Below are 14,253 nucleotides of genomic sequence, written 5' to 3' on the forward strand. Positions count from 1 at the left end.
GGGAAGAAAAAAAAATTCAAATATGGGGAAGGGGTACGGAAACGTGAAGACTGGAGAATTGGCGCAACCAGGTTGCATCTTCCCGTTACTCCCACGTGTTTTTTCTTTCGATGGTTTTCCGACTTGTGTGTTAATGATGTATGTTGTTTCCTCTTAAAAATCTAAGCGCTTTCAGGGCAGAACTATATTATCTAATTATGATTACAGTAATTTGACAACAGGTATATAGTGACTCAGGCCTGTAATCTCAATCACTTCCTTTTAAGGCAAGAGGATCACAAGATTGAGCCCAGCCTGAGTAACTTAGTGTGGTCATCTCAAAATACAAGAGAGCTGGGGATACAGCACAGCCAGTGGTCGAGGGCTTGCTCCTAGGACATGCTAGGCTTTTCCTCAGTATTGGAAAAAAGTCACTTTGCTGTACAGAGAAAAATCGAAGGGTGTAAAAAGCGGCAGGGGAGAGCCCGCTGCTGGAAGAGTCCAGGCAAGAGAGGATAGAGTGTTTTATTCTGGTTCTTGGGAGAGGGTCTTACTATGCAGCCCTGAACTCGTGCTTCCCTCTCTTCGGTGATGGGACTGCAGTGCAGGGCATCTCATCCCTACCACCGTAGTGGAGTTTCAGAGAAACCTTACAACCTGATGCAAGTCGCTGTGCGTACATCTATTTCCTTAGTATTTTCTCTTGCTTCTTCTTTTATTTATTTTGCAATTTAGAATTTGACTTTTGTGCTAGGTCTTGATCATTGATATTTTGCCCAGTAAATACTTGTTAAATGAGTGAAGTTGGATGATGTCAGTGAAGATACGGGTCAATTTTATTTATTTATTTTTTAATATGTGTGTACATCTATGTATATGGCTACACCTAGGCGGGCATGCAGTCACAGGACCATTTGCAGTAGTCAAGTTTTGTCTTTAAACTGTGTGGGTTCTGGGGATTGACTTCAGGGCATCAGGCTTGGTGGCAAGCACCCTTTACCTGCTGAGCCATTTCGCCGGCCCAAGATGTAGATGCATTTTCGGGTCTTGCTTGGTGTGCTGTTGCATGACTTTGATCCCAGCGCTAGATCTCTGTCAGTTCGAAGTCAGTCAGATCTATGTATTAAATTCTAGACCAGCTAGAGCTACTTTTTATTTTTTTTCCTTAGATGGGGTTTCCCTGTGTGGTCCTGGCTGTCCTCAAACTTAGAGATCTTTCTACCTCTCTGCCTCCCAAGTGCTGGGATTAATGTTACCTTTGTTTCTGGAAAAAAAAAAAAAAAAGTTAGGGGACTTTGAATAACGGATATCTGAATGAGAAGATGAACTAGTGTTTGGGTTTAATTTTTTAAAAAGGAATGGGATATGCCCCTTCAGCGCTCTAAATCCTCACCAAAATAAAGCTTACTGTTACCATAGCAACTTGGTCAGACTTTTGTCTTCTGCCTGTTCGAGTTCCATGAACACAGACACAGTCTTCTGTATCTTTGATCTCGTCTAAGGTCCAGCTCAGACGTGATAGCGAGCACACACTCTCATCCTCCTCAAGTGGTGACCTATATGAAATGCAGCTAGGATGGGGGCTGTGAACTCTTCCAGATAAGAAACTCGAGGCCCTGACCAATGCTTGAGCCTGTGTAAGGTTCCCCAGCGAGGATGAATGGCCCTAGGAATGGAACACTTCAGACTTGGGAAGGCTGAAACTTAAGTTCCCTTCAGACCTGTGGCCTGTAGTCAGAAAAACAAAGGCACTTTAGAATGCAAGTACAGGAGCTGGTGTTTGCTTTAGTGGTCGTTTGTATAGTTCTTTTAGCAGCACAGTTTAGACCAAGTACATACATGCACCGATTTATATATATATAACATGTGGTTACATATGTGTGCATATGTGGGGTTTGAGACAGTCTTTGTAGCCTTGATTGGACTATAACTTATTATGTAGACCAGGCTGACTTTGAATTTGGCTTTTACTTATGTATTTATTAGGTGTAAGTGTGTTTCTGGATGGAGATCCACAAATTTGGATTTAAGAAATAAGGGTTCTAGACTCACACTGAACTACAAGAAATAAGTTATTTTAGCTGGCCTCACAGAATCTTAGCATAAAGTCCAGGCAATAAATTCCAGGGCTGGCTACTATTTAAAAAATATTTTTTAATGTTCATTTTGTGTGTGAGGTATGTGGGGAGGTAGAGGTGGGTACGAGTGCCAGTGTGCAGGCCAGAGGGCAGCTTCTGAGAGTCGGTTCTCTCCAGCCTTTCATCGGGTGGGCTCTGAGGATCAAGCTTGGGTTCTCAGGCTTGGCAGCCAGCCCCCATACATCCTGAGTCATGTTGCCAGGTTCCGACTGCACTATTTAAAAGACGAGTACAATGCAGAACCTCCTGTCCAAAAACGATTAAGGAGAAACATTTTCCAGAAGGCAAGCACTAGGTGTGCTCTGAACATGGGCCTCGGGTGATAAAGGCTTATGCCAGGCAGGTGGCATGTTCTCATGTTAATGATTAATGATGCAGGGCCCCTCTTTCTTTGAGCTCAAGATCTACTTGTGGAAAAGGCATTTAACCCTAAAATAACTGCCTAAGAAAGAATGTAATGTATACTTAAGCCGGGCGTGGTGGCGCACGCTTTTAATCCCAGCACTTGGGAGGCAGAGGCAGGCGGATTTCTGAGTTCGAGGCCAGCCTGGTCTACAAAGTGAGTTCCAGGACAGCCAGGGATATACGGAGAAACCCTGTATTGAAAAAAACAAACAAAACAAAACAAAAAAAAGAACCCAAATGTGGGCTCTTCCTCACTGAAGACTTAGATGTAGAATTTGGAATGAGAACCCTCCCTTTGGACTGCATGTCTTTTGATAGCTGTTACTATTTAAATCATTTTTTTCCTTTACAGACAGAACAAAGGTTTTTGAGTCACATCTTTCTTTCTCTTCTAGCTGACATTAAAATCCACATGTGACCTAAGCATTTCCAACTTTCAGCAGTAATAGAAGATGCTTCCCCCGAATTATCTCATTAAATACCCTCCAGGAGTCTTGGGGTGGGAGTACAATCACAGCCCGTTCTTATAACGAAAACCAGAGGGGTTGGATGATGTTGCTGATCCTCACTCAGTTAGCAGCAGACAGCCCAGTCTGCACCCAGGACCATGACCCCTAATGTGTATGCCCTGCCAGTGAGGTGACTGCTGGGGTGATCTTCCTGCCCTGGTCCCCAGCTACTTCAAAGGCTGGTAAGGTGTCAGTGAGGCTAAAGCATGGTAAATCTTAGGTGGGTAACAACAAGACTAGCAAACTCATCCACTGGTTATACTGAGGCACACAACTTCCCCCTCCCTGACAAGAGCCAGCTACCCTCTGACCTCTCAGAGTTCGACAGTTCATCTTTATTGGAAATGTGTATGTTAAAACAGACTTAAAAGCCCAGTGTTGAGACAGTCATGAGTGGCTTAGAAAAGAGGTTGCCTAGGACCTAAGGTCCTACAGAAATATCAAGTGTTTGGAAAAGGCTTAGCACCCTTGTGGTAGACATGAGCCACCATCCTGTTAGTTTTCCTTAATAGTCTCACTGTGTAGCAGATAAGGAAACAGGCTTGTGTGCCTCCTAGTACAAGATGAAGACTTCCTCAGACCAGAGAGCTTCAATCACAGTCCCCGGAGCTTCAGTGTCACATTAGGTAGGTAAGCACTTGACTGACAGCAAAGGACTCCACCTTCCAATGCATACAACAGTGTCAGCATTAGCACTCCATACTTCTGCCACTGTGCTTAAAATGTGCCAGCTGATCAGCCCACTTTACCCTCTGAATTCTCAGACAATCTGATTTAAAGATGTTCAAACCTGGAAGGTTCTAGCAGCTGCCTGGCTCTAAAACAGAAAACGGGGATTTTTACATTCTCAATAGCTTTTGTTCACTGTTGAGCAGGCAGGGATACATTGACTTTCCAGTCCATTAACCCTGTCCAGGGTTGCCTGTAATAACCAACAGGAATCAGCCTGCCTAAGTGTGATCAGGTGATGGAGTGGTTTTCTTTTTTATCATAACACTAGCAGCACTTCAACACTGGCTTCCTTTGCTCTAAGGACTGGGACTGGGAGGCCAAGGAAAGGATGGAATGGCTTACGTGCGTTCATTGCATCAGAAGGCAAAGATACCTAATAAAACCTTTACAACTGTGGATGCTTCTGTCTCCGGACACTCCCAGCTCCACCCTTTGTCTAGCCAGAAGGACGCTTCCACGCCTCCCTTCCACAATCCTTAAAATCATGCAGACAGTCAAGCTGGTCTTTTGGGTGCCCCAATCTTTTCCTGATGTCTTTGCGAAGAAAGCATTCCCTCCTTAGAACGGACAAGCTGATCCTGCTTTAGGATGGAATGGACAAGCTGATCCTGCCTCAGGATGGGCTTCTCACCCTCTCTAGGTCTTCTTCATTTCCCATTCCTAAAGCACAGAAAGAGGAGACAAATCAGTTTGTTGAGAGTTCTAGTAGGGACTGTAGGTTGGAACACTTGCTGCACTCCCTTGGCTAAACCAGTCTCTTCTCCCTTCTGAGCATTAAGGTAGGTTTTGTGTGGTGGTGACAAGGTTTCAATACACAGATCAGGCTGGCCTAGAACTCTTGGTGATCCCCCTGTTCCAGCCTCTAAAATGCAGGGATTACATACCTAACCAGGATGGTCTTTACATTTATTTTTTACTGATGTATTTATTTTATGTGTATGAATGTTCTGCTTGTAGATCTGTCTGTGCACCATATGCACGCCTGGTATCCATGGAGATCAGACGAGAGGCATCAGATCCCCTGGCACTGGAGGTACAAATGGTTGTAAGCAACCATGTAGGTGCTGGGAACTGAACCTGGGTCCTCTGCAAGAACAATTGTTCTTAACCTCCAAGCCATCTCTCCAAATCCCAGAATGGCCTTTGAAAAATGTACTTGGTATTTACAAAAGTCTGCTCAAGCTGGGCAGTGGTGGCAAATACCTTTAATCCCAGCACTTGGGAGGCAGAGGCAGGTAGATCTTGAGTTTGAGGCTAGCTTGGTCTACAGAGCAAGTTCCAGGACAGCCAGGGATACATAGAGAAGCCCTGTCTTGAACAAACAAACAAACAAACAAACAAACACCAAAAACCAACCAAACAAAAACCCCAGAAAACAAAACAGACAAACCCAAAAGTCTGCTCAGATCTGCCCAGTATGTTAAAATCCACAGTTCCTCCACTGGTCTGGTTGATAAATGAGGAACTGGCTGTAACCTGTAGACTCAGTCTGGCTTATCTGCTTTCATAGTTTAACAAACTACCAGCGAAGGATGTCTGGTCATATTTCTAAGCACTTGGAAACAGTACCCAAAGAATATTTTGTGACAAGTAAAAGTGACACAGAATAGAAACCTCAGTGCCTGGAGGTGAAATTTTACTGGGAGGCAACCGTACTCTTCCTGAGTTAGTAACTGTCTTTGTCCCTCCCAGGAGAAGTCTGCTGGCTCCTGGGCCTGGCTGCTCCCTCTGGCCTGGTTGGTCCTTCTTGGGTCTCACTCTTAGTGCTCAGCCTTCTGCCTGATTGTGCACAAATAATCCCTTCTCTGCAATCCCATTTGGTCCCCTCCCACTGTACTGAGCTTGCTACTTGTGTGTAGGCACTGCTGTCAATGGTTGATAACCACCCTAGTCACCTGTCACCTTTTCTCCCCTTTCTCTGCCTTATTTCACTTCAGAGTCCTTACTCTGGCCTGGTGTCATAGTTTTCACTTATATATGCATATGAGGTATATCTTCCCGAGTCCACGAGGGAAAGACAGACTTGTTTGGGTTCCCTAACTCCTGGAACTCATCTGTAGACCAGGCTGGCCTTGAACTCAGAGGTCCACGTGCCTCTGCCTCCCAAGTGCTGGGATTAAAGGCAAGCACCACCACTGCCCAGCTGTAGGTTTTCATCTTAAAGTAGAGAAACCCCATTGATCTCCACATCTCTTAGGTTAGGTACTTCTAGATTAAACTACCCAAGATGTCTAGGTTAGCTTCCACTGAGGCTAACTGGGCACACTGGCTGAGCTTGCTATCCTCCATAGTCCAGGCTGGTCTAGAAATCATGATCCCCCTGCATAAGATTCAGGTGCTAGGATTTCAGGAAGCGACACTGTGCCCAGTGTTGAACATCTGTTTCTTAGTTCCACACCATCTTTCTTGTATCTTCTGAAATTCAGGAAACAATGAAACAGGCATCTTTTTAAGATGTTTTGCCACAAACTTATTTGGTGGCAAAACCTGATTTGGCATGATGTAAGGAGTTTTCTACTCTATGGTGTGTGTATTCTTACAACCCACTATAGAGTTATTCATATCCTGAGAAATGTGTTGGAGTGTTTCCTAATACATATATCCCTTTCTAAAGCCCCAAAATGTTCTTAACATCTATCCCCAAGAATTACACAGGAGAGGTTGAGGACCAGCTTCAAAAAGTCTCTCTGTCCAGAATCTGTTGGCTCCTTGCTTAGCCTTGGGCAGGTCTACTACTCCCATTCTTGTTTTCTTACTACCTCAAAATGCTGTTAGGCTCAGAAACCAGATAGAACTGTGTTAGTGAAGGGTGGGGATCCTGGCTTTCCTGTCTGGCTATCCCAGCGGTTCCCCGCCTTTCTCCCTAGGTGGGGTTGGGGGTCTGGGTTTGGGGATCGGTCCTGTATAAAAAGATCCAGGTCTGTGACTTGCCATTAGCTAAGCTCTTGGTTTACCTTGGCCTTCTGTAGCACCCTCCCTTGGTTGGAGGTCACAATGGACGGACTCCTCTTTCTCAGTTCAGAAACACAGTTGACAGGGAGAGATGGCTCTGGGACATTGCTTTGGGGTTTATTTGTAGTGTCCTGTTAATGGCAAACAAGACAAAACCATTAAGTAGGCGAAATACAGTGGTGGTTATTTGCACCCAACCTATATTTACAAGGATAAGCAAATTTAAATTAGAAAGCACTAGGCAAACATGCCAGCACTGAACAGGGCAAGAAGGGGTTGGGGACAGATGCTGGGGACTCAAGTAAAGACAGTTAACAAAATCACAGAGGCCTCTCTATGCATCAGGCAGGCATTAAGGCATTATTATATGAGTGGGCTTTCCCATGAGCCTGTGAATTAGGAAATCTTAAATAATCACCCCAGTTTATAGGTAAAATCAGGACGGTCAAGGTTCTGTGTAAGGTCACACGATTGCTTACTCTGAGAGCTGGGGTTCGAATCCCATAGCTGTACTGTTTCCTTTGGGGGGTGCTACTAGTGCGGAGACACAGAGCTTCATGTATTAAACACAGGGCTTCATGTATACACACCTAACTTCTACCCAGCGTTCTGTCTTACTCTCTACATGGTCTTCACTGTTAAATGTTCCAGATAACTGCTTAATATTCAGCTCTGTAAGTTCCTGTGCTGTCTACTTTTATGTCAACTGAACACAAGCTTCTGAGAGGAGGAGTCTCAACTGAGAAAATAAATGCCTCTATAAGATCAGGCTGCAGGCAAGTCTATAGAGCATTTTCTTAATTAGTGATTGATGGGAGAAGGCACAGCCCATTGTGGGTGGCGCCACCCCTGGACTGGTGGTCCTAGATTCTATAAGAAAGCAGGCTGAGCAAGCATTGGGGAGCAAGCCAGTGAGCAGCACCCCTCCATGTCCTCTCCATCAGCTCCTGTCTCCAGGACCTATTTGAATTTTCATCTTGGCTTCCTTCTATGATGAACAGTAAGCCACATAAACCCTTTCCTCCCCAAACTGCTTTCTGGTCATGGCGTTTCATCACAGCAGTAGTACCCTAACTGAGGCAACCCTGGAAAACATTTAGAAAAGACTTATGGATTTCTATCTCCAGAGGGCATCACAAGGATCAAAGGTAGCAGGAAGAGCAGGGAGCGCGCTGCTAAGAAGCAGCAGTAGGGATGAAGGGATGGGTTCTCCATGCTTCCCCAGCCCTCGGCGAATCAGGTTCTCCAGCTGCAAAATGAGGCTAAAACCGATCCCAAAGAGAGGAAGATCACGGGGTGTGGTCTGTCCATAGAGAGTGGCTTGGATCACAGCTCCCAGTGGCAGCTCATACTTATCAGACAAGCCAGGGTTGTTATCTGAGAGCAGGGAGGGCATCTAACCATTCAGCAAACACTTGGCATACTCCTCTCATCCAGAGGCAAGGGTATGATAAACAGTCTAACTCCTGTGGATAGTTTCTGGTGCTGGTGATCTAACCTAATGCTTCATACATACCAGCACATGTGCTTTTATGCACCACACCCCCATCCCTCAATTCTTAATTAAACCAATTACTTGGGGGCAAGACGCAGAGAGCATACAGATAAGGATGGACACCCCCCACCCCCCAGTTCAGGGCTTGGACACACCCCCACCCCCCAGTTCAGGGCTCTGCAGACGAAGAATGGATACGACCACTGGCAATTTATAGCAATGCTTCCTATTAGGGTAATCCTGCCCTCCCTGGGACATACGGCATTTTCTGGTGACACTTCTGAGTGTCAGAACATACATGGGTGGGTGGGTGTAGTGTGTGAGGGCCTCAGAAGTGGCTCCCCACGGAGGGGGCGCCGGACTCACTTGGCTCTTGTTCTTGTTGCTCACGGACAGACCGAGGGCCGGACCCCCGGCCAGGGACTGCTGCAAGCGCTCCTTCACAGCTACCAGCTTGAGCTCCAGGTCGATCCTCTGCTCTTCTTTGGCACGGCATTGAGCTTCCAGAGTGGTCACGGCCTCTTCCAAGGCCTTCGACTTTGATCCTGAGTCCAGAGACATGGATGAGAAAGTCTGTGGGGCTATAGCCCCCCCCCCCCCGCCCCTTGCTGGAGTATCCAGAAGGACTGGGTGAAGGCTTGTACTGCAGCCACTATGTCACCACAAAGAGAAAGAGAATGAAGTCACATTTTTCTGTACTTCACTACACCCGATCTCTCAGTTTGCAGTTTGTGTATCTGTCTCTTGGCAGTGTGAGGTGGTGTGAGGCGATGTGATTTGGGTTTCTATTACTTGTGTACCAGAGTCAAAGGACAGAGCTTTCCACAGATCAGGTTTTTCAGGAGGACCTTATTGCTTATTTAGTTTAAGCGGACAATTTTTCATTAATACTTCTCTCACACTATAATCTCTACACCAAAGTCCTCATCTTAGGCCCGCTGTGATCTATGAGGTAGGATCTAAGGTTGGCCCACTGAGTCTGTACCGTTTTGATGTGTGTTTTGTTCTTAGGGAAGGGTCCATAGATTCTATGCTCCATAAGGGTCAATAGTATTCTATAAGGCAGGACTTCCTTTACCCTAGAGCATCTGAGAGAAACCCAGGCAGAAGTGTGGTAAACTGCAGCCAGGTAAAGAATTCAAAGAAGCAGTAGAAAATGGAGTATGAGACACCCAGAGCAGGCAAGGCCTATTGAGGTCTCTGATCCCAGAGACCCTGGGAAATATCGCTGCTCATCAAATCTAGACCTGAGCTACTGTCTAACATCAGCGTGAGGGACTGCAGGACCCAAAATAGTCGAGATGCTGAAGCAAGCATCTGCCTCAGCGCCACCGTACTGGGATGGTTCCCAACCTCTATCTGAAGCAGTTACTAAACGGCCAGGCTTTCTTTAGACAGGGTGGATGACGGCAAGGGGGGGTTAGGGGTGGGAAACCAGGAAATCTGTGTTAAGGGGCCTCCCCTTACTGTGCTCAGGCTAAATGGCCCTTGTGCGCCCCAACACCTTGGCAGGTACCTGGGTTGTTCCGAATGGCTTCCTTCAGCTCTTTCTTCTCCTGTCGCAAGGCCGTCAGTTCTGTCCGAATCGTCTCCTTCTCTTTCTCCAGCCTCTCTTTTTCTACCAGGTACCTTCGGGCATCTTCCTCCGCCCGGTTCTTGCCGTACTTGTATTGATTGGCACCTAGAGAGATACAGGAAAGGAAGAGGTTCTCAGGTCTGACCTCTGGTGAGGTATCTCTGTGATGTTAGCTTGACCTCCACTTCATATATAAAATGTGAATAGTTAGGCCTACGCATTTAAGTGTACTCAGCATGAATCTCTTGGGAAAATTGGGAGCAACTCTACCACCCCCCTTGTGTTACTTTCTGTTTGTGTTGCTGTGCTGGGAACTGGGAGCTTAGGTCTTACCACAGCTGGCAAGCGCTCCCACACTGCCCAGCCTCATTACTTTCCTTAGGGCAGAGTACACTGGCACACTTAAAGCACGATTCGCTCATGCTCATTTTGATACCTTATTCCCGGGAAAACCTGGTCTTAAGACCAGTTGGTATCAGGAACCGGCTCCTCGGATAGCTCCGAACCCAGCCAGTGACGTCACTCACAGGCGACCTCGCCCGTTGCCATAGCAACCGCCATCCATTCCCAGAATCCTAACACAAGACAACCTCTGCTGATGTTCTGCCCTACTTCTCTTCATCAGAAAAAGATCACGGAACTCACTGGAGGCGTGGCGCTTGACTTTGACCTGCGGGTCGGCACGGTGGGACTTCTCACTGCAGGAGGAGGCGTGGCGCTTCACCTGAGCCCCGGTGGGGCGCTGGGGCTCCTCATCCTGCGCCAGGAGCACAGAGGAAGAAAGTTAAGTGCAGGCAGGGGCTTCTGGCCAGCACCTCCGGGATCGCAGGATGCGGTCCGCAGACATGCAGATTTGTGCAGCACTTTAGTTTACAGACATCACTAGGAGTATCATTCAGACCTCATACCTTTCTGTGGGAGGTAAAAGGCTATCTTAAGCTTGAAACTTATGGAGAAGACAAATTAGAGGGCTCAGAAAACTGCAGGTGACCATTATTGTAGGCATTTTGCTCCCATTTCTTTTGAAAGCATGCGCCTATTTTCTGAATTGCTAATGCACAGTCTTCCCTCAGAAGAGGAGGAAGAGGAGGTGGAGGGAAGCCATGCTGTGGATGAGAGGAGCCAATGGCAGGTGGTACAATTTATTAAACTGGCTGTATATTTGTGCTTTAAGAGTACTTCTCATGCTCCAAGTCCAGCCAACACGCTGGGAGCCTGGTGTGATACATCACTGCCACCTAACATCGGATTCTGGACAGCATTGCTATCTCTCTATACAGAACGTTCCGCTGTCTGGGCGTTGTGCTAATTGCCTTCTTTTCAACAAAGATCATTTCATTTTGTTCTCAAAGTACTTCTGGGAAGGATGGAGCCAGAAAGTGGGAAGCAGGGTCTGATAAGAAAGGCAGAAGTCTCCCCGGCTCCCGCCTTTGTATCTGAAGCGCTAAAGCCATGCAGCAGCTAGCGTCTCTGCGACTGAGCAAACGTTCAAGTTGCATCCAAGAAAGACCTTAGGACCAAAAGGGCAGGCAGGGAATGTTTCTAGAAAAGGAGGATCGTGGAGGTGAGAATGTAGAGTATCATCTAGTTCAGGGTCCTGGCTCACAGTGTGCTGTGTTCTCCCTCTAGATGCCACCCACCCACTCGTGTCTGGTTGCACGGCGCCCGTCTTCTAGTTCTTTCTCAGGAGAAGGCACAGGGCATGCTGTTGAGAGCAGGCAGGTTTAGTGAAGGCAGTTTCTCTAAAGTAAAGGATCAAGTAAAAGGATAAGAAGAAACGGAAAGACGGGGCCTTCGCTGCGTTTCTAAGCCGTGGTGGACCGTACCTGCACCTTTTCATAAGGCACCTCATCGTAGATGCGGGGCTCAGGCCACTCATCCTGGCAGGACTGTGCATACCTAGAACATGAAAAGTTCAATGTTGGTGACAGTTTGTGGCTTATGCTGCCTTCCTGACTTCTCTCATTTGATGGTGGCAGCCGTTTTGAATGTAGACCGAAAGGTCGTGTGCTTGTGAGGACTGCATAGGCATGTGTGAGTACCGCAGGTGGCTCATTCCCAGCATCCTTTGTAAGTCAGAAGCCTGGCTCCAGGAGGGCAAGCAGCAGGCTATGCTTCCCATCTTGGGTGACCGTACCATCCTTCAGGGGGAAGTCGACTTCCTGTGCTTGCCCCTCCCCTTCCGCCTCTGTGCTCCAGGCTACATGCAGAGCCTTGGAAATGGAGCTAAGGCAGAGCACCCTGGCAGGAGCGGGCCACGGAGCCACCCTTACAGGAAGGAGTTGCGCCCAGCACTGACGATGCTGGTTAAGGTCTCCACGTCGACGTAGTCATAGTGCAGTGCCTCTGGGGTGACCTTGGAGCCCATCTCCACTAGCAGCAGCCCGAGCCAGCGGCCCATGTCCTCTGAGCAGCTTGCCTGGGGAAAGGAGGTACAGCGGGGTTCACTTTCCCACCATGAAGCCTTTCATGGTGCTTGCTCGTGTCAGAGAAACCCGCAAATGTTTTTAAGTGCTCAGTACTTAAGGATGGAGGAAGAATTAGACTACACACGTGCAGAAATGGGAGACTCACAAATTCTCATTTTTCAAGTGTGTTCAAAAGCTACTTCCTCTAAGGAATCTCATTACTTCTGTAAGACGGCACACCTCTACCCTCGACCCTCTGGGTTTTTAGATCCAACCGTTTTTGATATAAAAACAACATTGATGTGTTCCTGAAACTTCTTCCTTCTCTCTTCTTCCATGTTGGGAGTCAAACCCTGGGACTGTGTATACAAGGCCTGGCTCTACTATTGAGCCACATCCCCAGCCGGAAAACATATTGTTTTACAATTATTTTATGTTATTATTTTTATGGCGGATTGTTTTGCCTGCATGTATGTATACGTGCTACATTTATGTTCGGTGTCTGTAGAAGTCAGAAGAGGGCATCAGATCCCCTGTGACTGGAGTTACAGACGGTTATGAGCCACACTGTGCGTGCTGGGAATCAGAACAGGGCTCTCTGCCAGAGTGGCAAGTGCTTTTAACTGCTGAGCTATTTCTTCAGCCTCCATATTTACAATTAATTCTCTAAATAAGCAATGGCTCATATAACTCATTTTTTTTCCCTTAGACTGAATTACACAAAGCATTATAGTGCCATTTATAGAGAATTAATGACCAGTTAAACATATACTTAATTCTGATTTAAAAGGCATTATCATAAAATCGGTTTAGCTAGTGTGGTTTGAATAGGTACGGCCCCCAGAGACTCATGTGTTTGAATGCTTGGCCATAGGAAGTAGCATTATTAGGAGGTGTGGCCTTAGAGTAGGTGTAGCCTTGTTGGAGGAAGTATGTCACTGAGGTCTTATATGCTCAAGTGACACCCAGTGTGGCACACAGTCTCCTTCTGCTGCCTGTGGATCAAGTTATAGATCTCTTAGCTCCCTCTCCAGCACCAGGTTTGCCTGGACGCTGCCATGTTCCCACCGTGACGGTAATGGAATAGACCTCTGAACCTGCAAGCCAGCCCCAGTGAAATGTTTTCCTTTATAAGAGTTGTTGTGGTCACAGTGTCTTTCCACAGCAATAAAACCCTAACTAAGTCAGCCACTAATGGCAAACTTGATTAAAGAAATAAACAAGGTACCCTTTTAAAGGAGGGAGGGCCGGAAAACTCTGTGTAAGTCAAGGGAAACTCAAAGTATGGTGCAGAGATAATAGGAACACAGAGGCAGATGGAGAGGCTACTGGTACTCTGGGAGCCTTGAAAACCATGTGGCTGCCCCGGCCTCTGTTCGTCTATCATACAGGGAGGTAGCCATTTGAACTTTCCTCCTCTGTCAACATTTTGAATTCTAGATATCCACAGGGGTGTCATTTGGAGGGTCATCTGTGTCCTCTGAACAATCTGAGAGCGCAGGCAGTGCCGGCGGGTAGGATGGCCAGCGAGCAAGCGCCACCCACCCATTGTTCAAGATGTGCTTGCTGAGCTGACGGCGCGCGCTGGACATTGTGTAGGAAAGATAAATATTGTACACAAGCACGGCCGCAGACCCGCCAGCACGAAGCCGGGAGGATTTTAACTCAGTGTAAGCAAATTCTCCCTAGAGCCTGGAGTTGCTCAGCGCGAGGGGCAGGCACCCCAATGGGCAGTGGTCTTTTCTGAGGTCGATGACTCCCGGTGGGAAGGTTTAAGCAAGAACTCCAGAGTTAGATCCCAATCCGACCACGGGAGGTGCCCGCTAGACCTGGAACTTTAAGGTCAGGGCAAATAAGCAAACCCAGGCTCCAGAGTTAGGGCTGCCAGTATGAGGATACAAAAACACAGAGTGCTATGTTGGGTTTGAACTTCAGATAAACAACATAGGACCTTTCAGTCTAGGCACATCTCCAAACTTTCATAGGAATAACACGGTTCTTTGTTTACCTGGAATTCCAGCATACCTGGTGTCCCCGTGTTATCTGACAAGTCCGTTAG

At 47.1% G+C, this 14,253-nt stretch overlaps 1 protein-coding gene across 1 annotated transcript in view; it reads right to left on the reverse strand.

Moving 5' to 3' along the window:
• Positions 1-3,346: 3,346 nt before the first annotated feature.
• The window catches only part of Afap1l1 (actin filament associated protein 1 like 1), a 53,671-nt gene continuing 42,764 nt past the window's right edge, over positions 3,347-14,253 (reverse strand). The window contains exons 13-19 of the mRNA XM_021151060.2: positions 12,060-12,205; positions 11,613-11,685; positions 10,432-10,543; positions 9,727-9,891; positions 8,577-8,755; positions 6,718-6,846; positions 3,347-4,423 (exon numbers count right to left, since the gene is read on the reverse strand). Of these exons, the coding sequence (XP_021006719.1) occupies positions 4,400-4,423; positions 6,718-6,846; positions 8,577-8,755; positions 9,727-9,891; positions 10,432-10,543; positions 11,613-11,685; positions 12,060-12,205 (828 nt within the window). The 3' untranslated portion in view covers positions 3,347-4,399. The remainder of the gene's footprint in view (positions 4,424-6,717; positions 6,847-8,576; positions 8,756-9,726; positions 9,892-10,431; positions 10,544-11,612; positions 11,686-12,059; positions 12,206-14,253) is intronic.

Source organism: Mus caroli, chromosome 18, assembly GCF_900094665.2.
Source record: "Mus caroli chromosome 18, CAROLI_EIJ_v1.1, whole genome shotgun sequence".
Lineage (NCBI taxonomy): Eukaryota > Metazoa > Chordata > Mammalia > Rodentia > Muridae > Mus > Mus caroli.